At 43.0% G+C, this 14,781-nt stretch overlaps 1 protein-coding gene across 10 annotated transcripts in view; it reads right to left on the bottom strand.

The window, feature by feature from the left end:
- RALY (RALY heterogeneous nuclear ribonucleoprotein) overlaps positions 1–14,781 on the bottom strand; it is an 80,798-nt gene that overhangs the window by 22,183 nt on the left and 43,834 nt on the right. For 3 of the 10 annotated variants that reach the window (XM_059133485.1, XM_059133487.1, XM_059133486.1), the window contains exon 3: positions 12,773–12,846. The exons of the other annotated variants lie outside the window; for them this stretch is intronic. In XM_059133485.1, the coding sequence (XP_058989468.1) occupies positions 12,773–12,835 (63 nt within the window). In that variant the 5' untranslated portion in view covers positions 12,836–12,846. The remainder of the gene's footprint in view (positions 1–12,772; positions 12,847–14,781) is intronic. 10 annotated transcript variants of the gene reach the window in all.

Below are 14,781 nucleotides of genomic sequence, written 5' to 3' on the forward strand. Positions count from 1 at the left end.
TCCTGAGGCACCTGGGTGACTCAGTTGTTAAGCATCTGCCTTTGGCTCAGGTCACGATCCTAGGGTCCTGGGATCCAGCCTCACATCAGGATCCCTGCTCAGCGGGAAGCCTGCTTCTCTCTCTCCCACTCCCTGTTTGTGTTCCCTCTCTCAGGCTCTCTCTGTCAAACACATAAATAAAAAATCTTTAAAAAAAAAAGGAAGCTCTGGGGGCACCTGGGTGGCTCAGTGGGTTAAGCCTCTGCCTTCTGCTCAGGTCATGATCTCAGGATCGAGCCCCGCATCGGGCTCTCTGCTCAGCAGGGAGCCTGCTTCCCTTCCTCCCTCTCTGCCTACTTGTGATCTCCGTCTGTCAAATACATAAATAAATAAATAAAATCTTTAAAAAAAAAAAAAAATTAGTTCTGATCCTGTCCAGAGGGATGAGCTAAAGTCAGCCCATACAAAAATGAGAGAGAGAACATTTAGGAAAGAGGAACATGAGCAAAGCTGGTAGCTAAACTGAGTGTCCAAATTCAGGGAACAATAATATGTACTGTGGTTTGGCTGGAATGCAAGGAAAGCAGAGAGCCTGGCAGAGGCCAGGTCAGAAACAGCCTTGCAGGCCCCCGAAGAACCTAGCCTTCGGGAAGCCATCACCCACTCCTATGTCACATGCAGGACAGTGTTCAGTAAGGAGGCACTCCTAAGTCCCTACAGCTCTTGACAGTCTGAGCCACATAAGTCAATCCCCTGAACATCCCATCAGTGTTGACTCCTTTTTGTCCTTTTGTCCTTTTTGTCTCATGTATCTCTCTTCTCTCACCAAGCACCATAAAACTTTTGGGGTACTTTTCACATCACCTAGTATATTATTAGATACATGGCAGGAACTCCAATAATGCTCATGGATCGATTAAGTAGAGGTACTTCATGCAATAATACACACAACTCATAGTGCCCTTGCTGCCCTGGCACAGCCCCTGCCAACCTCAGCAGAAGCTCGGTCACTGCCTCTCTTGGCAGATGTCCTGCCTCAGAAAGCTACCTCCCCCTTCTTGCTCATTCTGCCAAACAAAAAAAATGAGCCCGGGTATAAGAAGCTATAAAGTCTGTGATAACTAAGGAGCACACAGGGTGGCTGGAGGGGAGGCCTGAGGGACATAAATCCTTCCCCATTGTACATTCCTCAAGCCAAGGACTCCCTCAGCTCTGCTGGCAGTTTTGGAACACCATCTCCCCCCGCCGCCCCTTCCTCCGCTCACCATAAAAAATAAAACAGGTTTTTCCAATTGAGCATGTTAAAAGTCTCCTTTGAGCAGCTGCTGACCTTTCTCTAAGGTATTACCTACTTTCTACATTAATAACAGCTGCTTTAATGAAGACAAGGATATTAATAGGATGATTATTTCAACAATTAATGTAATAGTCATTCTTACCCTGCTAGTTGTGGTATGAGCCATGGGCAGTGGGATCTGATGTGCCGGCTAACATCCACCTTACACAGCTGTATTCAAATGGTCTGTTTCTGTGTTATCTCCTCTCCTACACTGACTGTGAATTACTGATGGCAAGGACCACACTCTTTCATTTCTGCATGCCCTCTGCCTTTCAGGATAGGCTCTGGCCCAGAGTGGGAGCTCAGGGAGTACTTGCTGAAGTGAACTTCATGTACCACTGCCCCCGCCACCCCCATCGTCCATGCCTCTTTTAAAGAAGCAGGCAGTACAGAGAACATAGCCAAAAGAGTCCAGAGAAAGAGAAAGGTAGCCTTTCTCTAAGGGCCTAATCCACCCCAACCTTTAGAAAAGTCTGTTATATAATGTAATAAATAAATATTATGATATATTAATTAATTATGTAACAGATGCACTGCTAAGTATTTTACTTCTCATTTGTACAAGTCTTTGAGGTAAGAATTATAGGAAGGTCTCAAGAACTCTTTCTGAGGCCCTTCAGAAGAATGACTTTGTGGAGTTAGACAACCTGGGCTCACATCCTAGCTTTGCCATATGATCCTTAACCTTAACCTCTCTGGGTCTTAATTTTCTCATTTATAAATGGAAATAATATTACAGTATCTTCCCCAAAAGGTTGTTATGAGATTTCAATGAGATCATGTACCATCGAGTTCAGCATTCAGGAATTTCCTAAATTAAAGTACTATTGACCCCACTGTTCCAAATATCATACTCTTCTTGTTGAGTAAGGTTAAGTAAGAAAGAGATTGCTTCATCAGTAAAGCAGGACCAGAGCCAATTTCTGATGTGGTGACAGAGGCTAGGGCACCGAGTAGTTCTCTGAGCACAAATCCACTGATGTGATGCCCCTGATGAAAACTCTTCAGAAAAGCCTTTGTTTCCTACCCCCCAAGCAGATCCAGTCATTTCCTCCTCTGGAACCCAATATCCTCTACAGATCTCTGCTGCAGCAACATTTGCTGCACTTTTGTATTCACACACCTGTCTCTCTCCAGGAGACTCTGAATTCTCTGAAGACAGAGACTCTTCCATTAATCTTTGCAATCCGAGCCTCTGGCACTGCCCTGGCAGCCAGTAGATGCTCAGTGAAATTCTGCTAATAAAGAGGTAAAAGAATCCTAGGTGAATGCTGTTTCAGTAAATGGTTTCTCAGTGCTCCCGACAGGGCAAAAGTAAACTGTACAGGGCGCCTGAGTGGTTCAGCTGATGAAGCGGCTGTCTTTGGCTCAGACCATAATCCCAGGGTCCTGGGATTGAGTCTCACATCTCACCTCTGGCTCTCTCTGGCTCTCATGAATAAATAAGTAAAATCTTAAAAACTAAAAAATAAAAGTAAACTGTACAGCTGGTGTTCACGAGATGAGCCCAAGTTCCTCACCCACCAGGATGGCAGAAAAACAGGTAAGACAGGGATGGGAGCAAAAACAGAGCAAGAAACTGGGGACCACTATGTTCAGCAGACTACAGGTAGCAGAGGCTCTAAAGAGAGGGTGACGGGCACCTGGCTGGCTCAGTCAGTAGAGCATCCAGCTCTTAATCTCAGGGTCATGAGTTTGAGCCCCACCAATAGGTGCAGAGATTAATTTTAAAAAGGGGTGGGGGTAGGGAGGTTGAAGTTGCAGCCCAGAGCCTGCTGAATCTGGGCTTTCCGTGGGGAAATATGTAGAAGTTCCTCATCAAGTGAAGAGTAGCAAAGGCTAGAAACCTCCATCCTTGTCACCAATCAACACAGCAAGGGACACCCAGCCCCCCACCCCCTCGCTCTGAATTATCTGGCAACACTGAGTAAGCCCAACTACTGAGTCCTACCATGCTGGCTTGCTGGAAAGAACACTGATCAAAGAGTTTGAAGATGGGAAGTCCATTCCTGAGAATATACTACTTTTTCATCTAATAAATACTTCTTGAGTATCTACTATGTCAGACTTGCACTAGGGACCTATAATACAACCATGAATATATCACTAATTCGCTGTCAAACATTAGACAAGTCATTATCCCTTCTGAGTCTTAGCATACTTATACACAGGTAGAAGATAACCTCCGTCACAGAATTGTTTTGAGTATTAGATGTGGTCTGAAAAGTCTACTGCACAACTTTGCAAATGCAAAGGCGATGTTTTTAACTAGATCTTAACTACAAAGCTTAGCAAAATGCAAGGATAGTGTCCACTAAATGTCAAGGACAACTCCCTCTGCCACGGTCTAGACAGAAACCCAGCAGATTTCTACCGCTAAATTCTGTAGTGGAGATTGCGACGGAGGAACAGAAATTTGGCACATTCTCTCCAAACCCGTCTCGAAATCTTCACCATAGTTACTGCTGTGAGTGGGCTCATCACTGAGAACTCAAATGTGAACCTCTAAAATGAGCCCTTGAATGCAATGGAAACTTCTTAAAGAATAGACTTTAAGGGGCACCTCGGTGGCTAAGTTGGTTAAGCGACCGTCTTCAACTCAGGTCATTATTCCGGAGAGCCAGGATCAAGTCCCGCATCAGGCTCCCAGATCTACGGGGAGTCTGCTTCTTCCTGACCTTCTCCCCTCAAAGGCTCTCTCTCTTCCTCAAATAAATAAATACTTAAAAAAAAAAAAAAGGAAAGAACAGACTTTAAAACGTTTTGGATTTGGGGCACCTGGGTGGCTCAGTGGATTAAAGCCTCTGCCTTCGGCTCAGGTCATTATCCCAGGGTCCTAGGATCAAGCCCCATGTCGGGCTCTCTGCTCAGTGGGGAGCTTGCTTCCTTCTCTCTCTGCCTGCCTCTCTGCCTACTTGTCATCTCTGTCAAATAAATAAAAATTAAAAATCTTTTTAAAATAAATTAAATAAAATGTTTTGGATTAGACGAACCTTTCCAGACATTGAGCTAGTGTCCCAGCCCCTGGTCTTTCAACTGTTTGGAAACATTTGTTGGCTATTAAGCCTGTTGTTTCCTAATCTTTCTGTTTAGTGGGATAAACACATCAAAACCGAAAGCTTTCCGCTCTGACATGACTCTGATTACTGGTCTGCAGAATCCTCCATAATTTTTATGATTTGTTGGCCAGAAGAGGAAGAATGGTGGACTACAAATAGTAGTGTGGCCCAAGAGGGAGTCAGGCATCCTGAACTTGATTCCACTGCGGAGTGGCTCTGGAAACTTGGTGATAGACCTCAATTACCTCAGCCAGAAAACAGAGGAATTAGATCAGCTCAGTGATACATGAACTCTTCCATGGAAGAGCAGTGTTCCTCAAGATGTTAATGACAGTTCCTCACAAAAGGGGCTCTGAGGTCAAATACAAATAGGAAAGCTGGTGTACTCCATCTCCCCCCAACACACTGCTCTGCCAAGTCCTATGCACACTAGGGCTCTAAGAAGTCAGCAGTAAAGAAATGTGCTTTTGCCTTTTTTGGTCTGACTTCTCCCAGCTTATTAACATCTCCTCTAAGACAGACACACAAGGACAGACCTCTGGTATCTCTATCCACTCTAACCCACTATGGTTTGTATCAGAGGTACTTAGCCAGTATGCCCCAGCACCCCTGCTTCCCACTAATTCAGTTCTCTTTCTTAACCCAGTAAGGCACTTAAATAAAACCTTGGTTAATAGAAATGTATGACATATAGCTCATTTTGCTATAAAGAGAGTACTAATTTTCAAAAACTCAGAATACAAGAACTTAAAACACTGAGATGGAAAACCTGCAGTTACTGAGGTTCTAATACTTGTTCTATACACTCTTGGCATTTTTTCATTCATTACACCATTTAATCCTTAGATAACCGTAAGACATAAATACTGTTATCCTATTACAGAGAAGGAAATGGAAGACTGGAGAGGCTAAGTAACCTGCCTGGTTATGCAGCTAGCAAATGGTGAGCACCAGATTTCAAACCCAGCACTACTGGTCTCTCAAGTCTTCATTCTGTTTAGTGACTATCAGTCACAAACCTTCCCTGGTCTCAACTATCAAGTGGGAATGGTAATCCTTGCACTGCTTCCCTCACAGAGCTTCTCTAAGCCTCAAAGGCAGTAACATGCATGAAAGAGCTCTGTAATGTATAAAGACATGAATCTGAGGGGCACTTGAAACACTGTGAATAAATGTTGGTATTTCCCTCTGTGATTTGTAAGGTACCTGAGGTTATTCTATGCTTTCCATCATGGAAGTCAACTGTCCTAATCCCAGTCGCTCACCACCCCACAGTGCTCCTTAGAATTTTCCAGTTAAGATTTTGGATAATGAAATAATAATGATAATAAAATTTAAAAATAAAAAATAAATCAAGACTTTTCAGATAAATAAGAAACATGTTATTTCTCAGTAATGACTACGATTTAGTGTTTGTCGAAGTCACATCAAGCAGCACATCTGCTTAAGGAGTCAGTAGTAAAGGCAGCAGCGTAGGTAGGAGCCTGGTAGGAGGCCTATGGACAGAGGAGATGCCAGAATAGCTGTGGGACAAGACTCCTTTACCTCATTTTAGAACATTCTGGGGGAAAAATAGGTCCAAAGGGTCATTTGGAACAGCAGGTCCTAGAAGCCTTTGTATGAAATATATCCAGGAGACCAAGTATGTGTGTGTATGGGAGAGGGAGGTGGTGGGGTGAAGGAAGATGGGAGCTTCACTTTGCGCTGGCCTGCTTCACTTTGTTCTGGGATAGAAAACTACCTTGGGCAGGGGCCTAGGGACACATGCAGCTGTATACGGATGTATGGCTCTCAACGCATCCTCTAGTCCTGCCTGGGATCACACCCTCATGATCCACATTGCTATGACCATCTGCTCCCTCCAGCTTCTGGTGGACTAAGGCCAAAACCAATAGCAGAGAAATAAATAATAGACGTCCCTGCTCTTAAGGAAAGCACTGGACCAAGATGTTTTGAGCCTAACCAGAGGCTCCCCTATATAGTAAAGTCTCTGGCTCATGGGGTATATTCAAGAATTACATGAAATTAATGGGGCACCTGGGTGGCCCAGTTGTTAAGCATCTGCCTTCAATTCAGGTCATGATCCGGGGTTCTAGGATCAAGCCCCACATCGGGCTCCCTGCTAGGCGGGAAGCCTGCTTCTCCCTCTCCCACTTTCCCTGCTTGTGTTCCCACTCTTGCTGTCTCTGTCAAACAAGTAAATAAAAACCTTTAAAAAAAGAAAAGAAAATAACTGTATGAAATCAATCAAAGGAGCTTACCTTTTATAATTTAAGAGTATCTGTTTGGTGTCAGGAACCCTGGATTCCAGTCCTTGTGAATAATTCAGTAAACTCTTAACTTCTGTGGCCTTCAGTTTACCCATCCATACAACAGGCTCTATCTACCCCCTAAGATGGTATGTGTAGCTAATTAGATAATAGTTGGGACAAGGTCTGTAAATGACATGACACGGAACAGCAGAAACCGACACTGGGAAATAAGGTCTTAAAAATTCAGAGCCCAATCTGGGAAAGACTTGAAATAAGCTCCCTTTCTTTCTCCCCAACCAACTTAGCCTGCCTTTCTCAGAGATGTTCTTTGCATTTCTTGTGATGGAAAAGGGAGATGTGCTGCACAAATAGGGGATGGAAAGGTTGCCATCTTTCTACTTTCCAAAGTTTATTCAGATTTACTGTAATAATTATTAATATTCATAACTCATAATTCATAATCCTATATTTTGTTAAAAGCTGTGAAACCATGAACAGGCCTTAATATCTGTTTTAGTTTCCTCATCTGTAAATCAGGGGGAAGTTTCCAAAGTGATGATTATAGTTAAGATTAATTAATTAAAGGTGGAAAAGTATTTTGTAACCCACAAACTGCCACACAAATGCCAGTTATTACAAGGCTGTCTTCCCATCAGCTCATGAGCCACACAGAACAGTGGTTATCACCGCTTGAGAGGTGAGATAATCAAAGCCCAGAGAAATACTGACAGTAACACATTCAGCTCTACTCCAGCTTCCGGCAGCAGAGGAATAAATTCTTTTCATTTATTATAATAATATTGTATTATTATAATAAATCCCTTTGATTTATTAAAGGAGTTGTTTATTAGTCTGTCTGCCTCATTAAACTGACATATCTCTGAGACAGGGGACTACAACCATCTTATGCACTTTCGTATTTCAATGGTCAGCATGGCACACGTAAAAGATGTTAAATGTTGCCTTAAAGACGACCAACACTGGTAGCAGAAACACGTCCAGAACACAGGATGCCTAATCTAGGGATCTTATAGCCAAAGAGAAAGTGGCCTAAACCTCACAGATTTGACTCAACAACTCCTCTCGTCTTCAATTCTCCCATTCTAGCAAGACTCAACTTTCCATTCCTGGAGAGTCTTTGGGCCTTTGTATGTGCTGGTCTCCCAGCTTTAAAATACTCTTCATCTGCTTCTTTGCTGAGCTAATTCCCAGTCACCCCTCAGATTTGGAGGCCTTTCTAATCTAATTCTGGGTCAGGTTTTCCTCCTGTGATTCTTTTGTTTATCACAGAATCCTGGCACACAGATGTGTCAAAAATATCTCCTCAAAGTAAATACCGGAATGAATCTAATACTGGCTCTAGAAATTCAAAGGTGATGCAGGGAAAGCTTCCTGGCCTGGAAGTCAGGAAACCTAACTGACTCTTAATTCTAGCTCTACCACTACTGTGTTCAGTGATCTTGAACAAGCCCCAGTCCTTCTTTTGATGATCCATAAGTAAGCTATTATTATCTATTAATCATCTCGAAAGGTCCTTTCAACACCGACAGCATACCAGCCTTAGACTCATGCTAAATCCTAGGTGTGAGGAAATTTGGAGGCCAACTGTGTGCTCCACAATACGGGAAGCCCAACATCCCCACTCCACAAGCAGACTTCACTGTCAGCAGCCTCCAGCCCGTTGGTTTACTTAATTCCTCCTGATGAAGTGCCAAGAATAAATCGTAGGTAAGCAGCAGAGCATTTTAATGAGTCCAAAGTCTAATGAATCTTTTCCTTCCTGTGTCAATTAGAATTTCAAAGCTAGGATCCCCAAGGACCAATTTATTGGGAACAGAGAGAAGCCTTTTTGTTCATCAGCTGCCACCTGAGCTACCTGCCCTGGTCCTCTCTCTGCTCTGTAACAATCCTGCTCACTCAGCTATACCGCCTGGGGAGTCAGAGACTAGCCTAAGAGGCTCCTTCTTGCCCGACATTTCTGGGGCCGGAATCTAAGGAAGGAAAGGAGGGATACAGGGCATTTCTGGGGGGCACGTGGGGATGGGGAGGTGGTCAGAGAATAAGAGCCACCCTAGACTTTAATGCCACCGCCTAAAGACACTGGTCTTCACAGAGCTAATTGCAACAGATCAACTGGCCATTTGCTCAGTATCGGGTATTGTGTGATGTGACACCTATCTACCTAAGTATTCTGAGTCCTCACACCACCAAAACTGTTATCAATTGCACTATTTTACAGACAGGAAAACTGAGACTCTGAAGGTAAAGTAAGAATTAGAGTAAAAAACACAATTAGCAATTGGCAGACAGGGATCTGAACTCATATCTATGTGACTCCAGAGACTGGGCTCTTTCTATCAAACCACAGCAACCTTTTCCAGGGGGAAAAGTCAGGGGCTGATGTCATGAATGGCAGAAATGAGTCTGTGGGCACCCACAGCCATGCTAGGATACTTGCCACCAATACACTGTCTTTTGCCTAGGCACAAGCAACGGTGGCTAGGCATTGCCAGTCCTCTCAATGAAACTGGCAATCCCCTTATCCTCAGAACATAATCCAAGCAGAGTCACCACCACCAAGGCTCCTACTCTAGAAATCTTTTGATTTATTTGATTTGAGAGGAGCTGCCAATCCTTGATCTAATGGCTCCCAGGCACCCAGTTCTCTGCCTCCCCATCTGGTCTTCTTCAAGTCATATAGGGCCAGCCCAGTTACTACTGCTCCATCATCAACATATTTTCCAAGGTGAGCAGGTAAGCATGTCAGGTTTCCAAATGGTTACACGGAGGAAATCTTAGAGCTCTTGTGAAAGAAACATTTAAGAGTGAGGTCAAGAGTCTTATCCAAGTTTACACAGATAGAAAACAGCGACACCAAAACACAGGCATACACTGAATCTTAACCTGACCATCTATCAATACACACAAAAGAATACAAATAGAAAAAAATGAGATTAGTGCTTTCTACTTTTTTTTTTTTTTTTTTTACTTTGAGAGAATTATAGATTCATGTACTATAATTATTTTTTAAAAGTACTTAGGACAGTCCCTGGCACACAGAAAACCCCTGAGTGTTAGCTATTAGGTAACAGAAAAAAGGGAGAGCATACAGGATGCACCATAGAGGAAGAGTAAGTTTCTCTTTATAGGATCCTTGAGGGGTACACATATAATACCGTAAATAATCTTTCTAATGACTCCATTAAGCAGGTATTAACATCCCCATTTTATAGATAAGAAAATTGCTCTCAAGAGTCAAGTAACTAGACAAACCATAAGTGACTCTTAATCTCACAAAACAAACTGAGGGTTGCTGGGGGGAGGGGGTTTGGGAGAAGGGGGTGAGATTATAGACATTGGGGAGGGTATGTGCTTTGGTGAGTGCTGTGAAGTGTGTAAACCTGGTGATTCACAGACCTGTACTCCTGGGGATAAAAATATATGTTTATAAAAAATAAAAAATTTAAAAAAAAAAAAAAAGAGTCAAGTAACTTATCCAAGATTACTCTGTCCCAGTGTGTGCTGGGATTCAAATCCATATATACCCAGCTCCAAACCCTATGCTCTTTCCACATTACTTCTCTGGAGATAAGACTAGGGCTGGACTTCAAAGACAAGCCTGGATAAAGACTGAAGGATAAGAGCAGGCTGCTTGCTTATTCAAGCGTGGGGATATCATGAACATGGGTGCAGAATTTAGCAACATGCTGTCTTTGCAAAGTGTGGTAGTTCAAAGACACTGGCCAGAACAGTAAATTCACATGACAAAGACCAAATAAAAAAGCTAAGGTAAGGGCACACAGCAGAAAGCCATTAAATGCTAGCTGCTCTTGCCAACTACATGGGTCACAACCTGATTCCCCTTTGCTCGACACTAAGAAAGGGAGGCAGCATGCAGAAAATAAAAAGCCAGGGACTGAGTGGCAAAGGAAATCAAGCTCTGCCACTAACCAGATAGGTGGTCTTAGGCAAATCACCTGTCTTCTCTGGGTTTCTAATATCAGGGGGTTGAAATTAAAAAAGTGGGGGCACCAGGGTGGCTCGGTTGGTTAAGCCTCTGCCTTCGGCTCAGGTCATGTTCTCAGGGTCCTGGGATCGAGCCCCGCATCAGGCTCTCTGCTTTCCCTTCTGCCTACCTCTCTGCCTACTTGTGATCGCTGTCAAACAAACAAATAAATAAATATCTTTTAAAAAGTGTCCAAGGACATTTTATTTGATTTCCAGGAATCATGCTATTAACATGCTATTACCATGTCACGTGTGCAAAGGTGGGCCTGGGAAATGCTTACCATGTGATAAAGAAAAGTAGCCTGAAATGAAACACCACAATGGTGTGACAAGAACCTCAGGCATAAAAGGAGAGAAAAGAGAACTGAGTGAGGGAAGGGAGAAGGAAGGGATTAAATGAGATCCAAATTAATCTTGGGTCAAAACCAGAAGAAAGCAGGGAGGCAAAGGCAGGAAAGCTGAACCAGGATGGGAGCAACCCTGGCCTTGCAGATAACTTGCTGTAAGGCCTTGGCTACTGATTAGTCAGCCTCATTTTCTCATTGGACAAATGCAGGCCCTGTATGTTCTGGCCTCAGGTGTTCCCTTCTCCAGCCTGATGATCCGCTTCTTTCCCCTTCAGGGTGCTGCTCCAGCCATACTGTGTGTCTTCCAGTTTTTCTACAAACATGCTCTTACCTTGGGGACTTTTCACTTGCTCTTCTATCAGCTAAAAATGATCTTCCTCAAAAAAAGGTTCCTGGCCATTTTCTAACCCTTTACTCCTGCTTATCTTTCTTCATAATGAGAGACTAACTAATGATTTACTCATTTTCTGTCTCCCCCACTACGACAAGTTCCATGAAGGCAATGCATTTTGTTCACTTGTTCACTACTATATATATCCCAGCTCCAAGAGTATCATCAGGCATCTGATGAATAGAGAACTGAATGGATGGATGAACCACTGGTCCTGAAAGTCCAATTCTAGCATGCAATGATTAACATATGGGCCTGTGAACTGGAGAACATCTCAGAAGTTCAAACCCAAGTAAGCTTAGGTCTAATCTGTCCTGGGTCCATTTTTTTTAACATTCACTTTGCCTCAGTGGATCTTCACAAATTATCTCCAAATGTAATACACACACAGTTATATACACAGTTATTATATACATGCACAAATAGACAAATGCATTATCACCTAATTCAAAGATAATTATCACATGCTATGTATGAAACACTACACACACACACACACACACACACACACACACACTTCCTTAAATGGAATGTCAGATTTCACGCAGTTTAGCCAATTTACTGTTAACTTTAACCCTAACCACACTCCATTCCTGAAATCCTCTAATCTGGCTATACTGGACCATTTACCCTCTCTTACCCTTCTCTGAGACATACACCTAAGTTTCTGTCTTTGTCCTCAATGTCTCATTGCTTAGAAGCTGCAGACGCCCCTTCACAATTACCAATATTTCTTTCACAACTGTCAAAGACCTCATCTTTGAAGTCCTTCTGAGAAACTTCCATTGATCTCTCAGGCAGTTAGCGTCCTCCCTCTCCATCTGCCCAAAGCTCTTACTGCACAGTAAGAGCTCCACAAGTATATGCTTCCATTACAGTGATTGTCACTATAGTCTATTTACCTTACCTGCCTGTCCTCTTTAATCAATTATGGGCTCCAAAGACCCTGACCATGCATCTGCCTTCTCCTGAGGACCTGTATGCTTGTGCCTGCCACAAATGTTTATCAAACTGGGTGTTTACATGGCACCACAACTAAAAACACTTTCAAACCTTCTTCGGTAGACTCTATCAGGCTTCCTTCACGCTGTCCAAAAGTTGGTTTCCTTAAGATTTCTACTCACTAGTATGAACTCCTTTGGAACAACTGAGGAAGAGAGGGATAGAGAAGAGGCTGGAAAGAAAGAAAGAAAGTCTTTGCAGAGCTTTGAATGACATTCTAAGGAGATTGGATGAGGTTAGACTTCAGAGGCAAAGACTGGAGGTGGGGAGAGGAGTTAACTGACAATTAAAATAGTCCCAGTGAAAGAGGACTAAGATTTCGCCTTGGTTGTTAACAATGAAAAGATGGGCAACATGCTCAGAGACAAAACCACATAATGAAAGCAGTTACTTACTTTACCCAAATAGAACTCAGTGTTCAAAACTTCCTCCAGATGGACTACATAACCTCTTTGCATCCAAGACGGCCCTGAGGGAAACCAGAAGCAAGGTAAGAGCCTCCTTGACCAGAGGAAGAAGCAAATCTAGGATCAGCAAAGGCCAAGCTCCGAGCCAGTGAGTAGAATTTTAGGAGAGAGTTCAAGATCTTGCTGATGGCTGCTACCAGAAGCTTCAGCAAGGAAGTAGGGTCTGTGCCCTGAGCAGAAAGGTGCCTTCCTGGGTTGGGACAGCTCTAGCTAGCTTTAATACAAGAGGCTCTGGTAATTTTCAGTGGTGGTAGGTTAAGGAAAATTATCTAAAACTTAGAAACAAGGCAAAAAGATGACTGTGTGACCTTTTAAAGTCCTGTCAGAACATTTTTTATTTTTATTTTTAAAAGATTTTATTTATTTATTCAACAGGCAGAGATTACAAGTAAGCGGAGAGGCTGGCAGAGAGAGAGAGGAGGAAACAGGCTCCCTGCTGAGCAGAGAGCCTGATGCAGGGGCTCGATCCCAGGACCTGAGATCATGACCTGACCCGAAGACAGAGGCTTAACCCACTGAGCCACCCAGGCGCCCCAGTACATTTTTTAATATACATCTCAGAGTCATCTAATGCTCATCTGATACTTTTGGAGAATAGAATTTTGTTTGACTTAACATTCAACAAATGGTTAGAGCCCAAATGTTTTGAAACTGCAAAGTTAGAGGTTAAGATGTACAAAACAGAGAAGGTGCACTTCTAAGCAGAGAAGGTAATGCCGAACTTTACCTTTTCATTAGGACATTAATCAATTTTGAATCTAATTTAGCAATCTAATTTCAGCAATCCTTTTTTCCACCAACACGAAATCCCGTTTCTCAGCTATTCTCCTTCTAGTTTCCATACTCATGAAGTTAAACAAAACTTGACACAAGCTCACCATATGTAAGAAAATTATACCCTGACAAAGTACAAACACACATAGGTCTGCCTATCTCACAAGAGATGGAAGGAGGCACAAGAAGCCTGACATCCAGGTATAGCTTGTTAGTCAAGTGGAACAGGTGGTCACTTATGAAATAACATAAAGCTCAGTAGAAAGGACACCAAGCTGAGAGTCAGGAGACCTGCTAATTCACTGTGTGACCCTGGGCATATTACTTACTGCCCCTTACTGGGCCTCAATTTCACAATTATAAAGGGTTTCTCTGTAAACTTGATGTCTGTTAAGGACTCTTCTCACTCTGACATCTTAAAAGTCCATCATTTTATGGCAAATGATCCGGGGGAAAATGCAGAGCCAAAAATATATCCTCTTACCCTACTCCTAAAAAATATATCATTAGAAGGAAGTCTCATTAAAAAGCCCTAACAGCTGAGTAGCAGCAGGTGAGGAAGGGCACAAATAGCAAAGGGCTGAGAAAAGGGCAGAGACTTAGGGTCTGCACCTTTAGCAACTGAAGACTGGGTAGGACCCAAGGCCAGGGACAGAACCCTTTTCAGGAAGGGCTCAGACTCATTGACCTTATCAAGACTAAGGATTTGGATTCTAGCTACTGGCTCTGTGACATAAAGGCAGGTGCCTTCAGTTTCCTCACAGTAAGATCTCTACAAATCAAGTGCTTTGTAACTGAAAAGCCAGTAGAGATTGGAGGACTTATTAGAACAATCTTATTCCTAAATCTCTCATGTGTATGTCTCTTCTCCTGCCAGGTCCCCTGAAGGAGGCCTATCAAACTTGAGATGTACAGACCCTCTTTCTTCCTTCCCTGCATGTCCAAGCTGCTATTACAAATGCTTGAAATATTGCCCTCATTCAATTCTGAAAATGACAAGTACATCGTTATGAGGGATTTAGTGTCCCATGTTGAGGATAGAAACTTGGTCTCTTGCTTAGTGCTTGGATCTCTGGGCCACACACCTGGGTCCTGGAGGCAGGCAAAGAAACTCATGGGAAAATGGCACTGAAGGCATGGAAGATATTCCCATTATGCTAACG

Source organism: Mustela lutreola, chromosome 9 (genome assembly GCF_030435805.1).
Source record: "Mustela lutreola isolate mMusLut2 chromosome 9, mMusLut2.pri, whole genome shotgun sequence".
Classification (NCBI taxonomy): Eukaryota; Metazoa; Chordata; class Mammalia; order Carnivora; family Mustelidae; genus Mustela; species Mustela lutreola.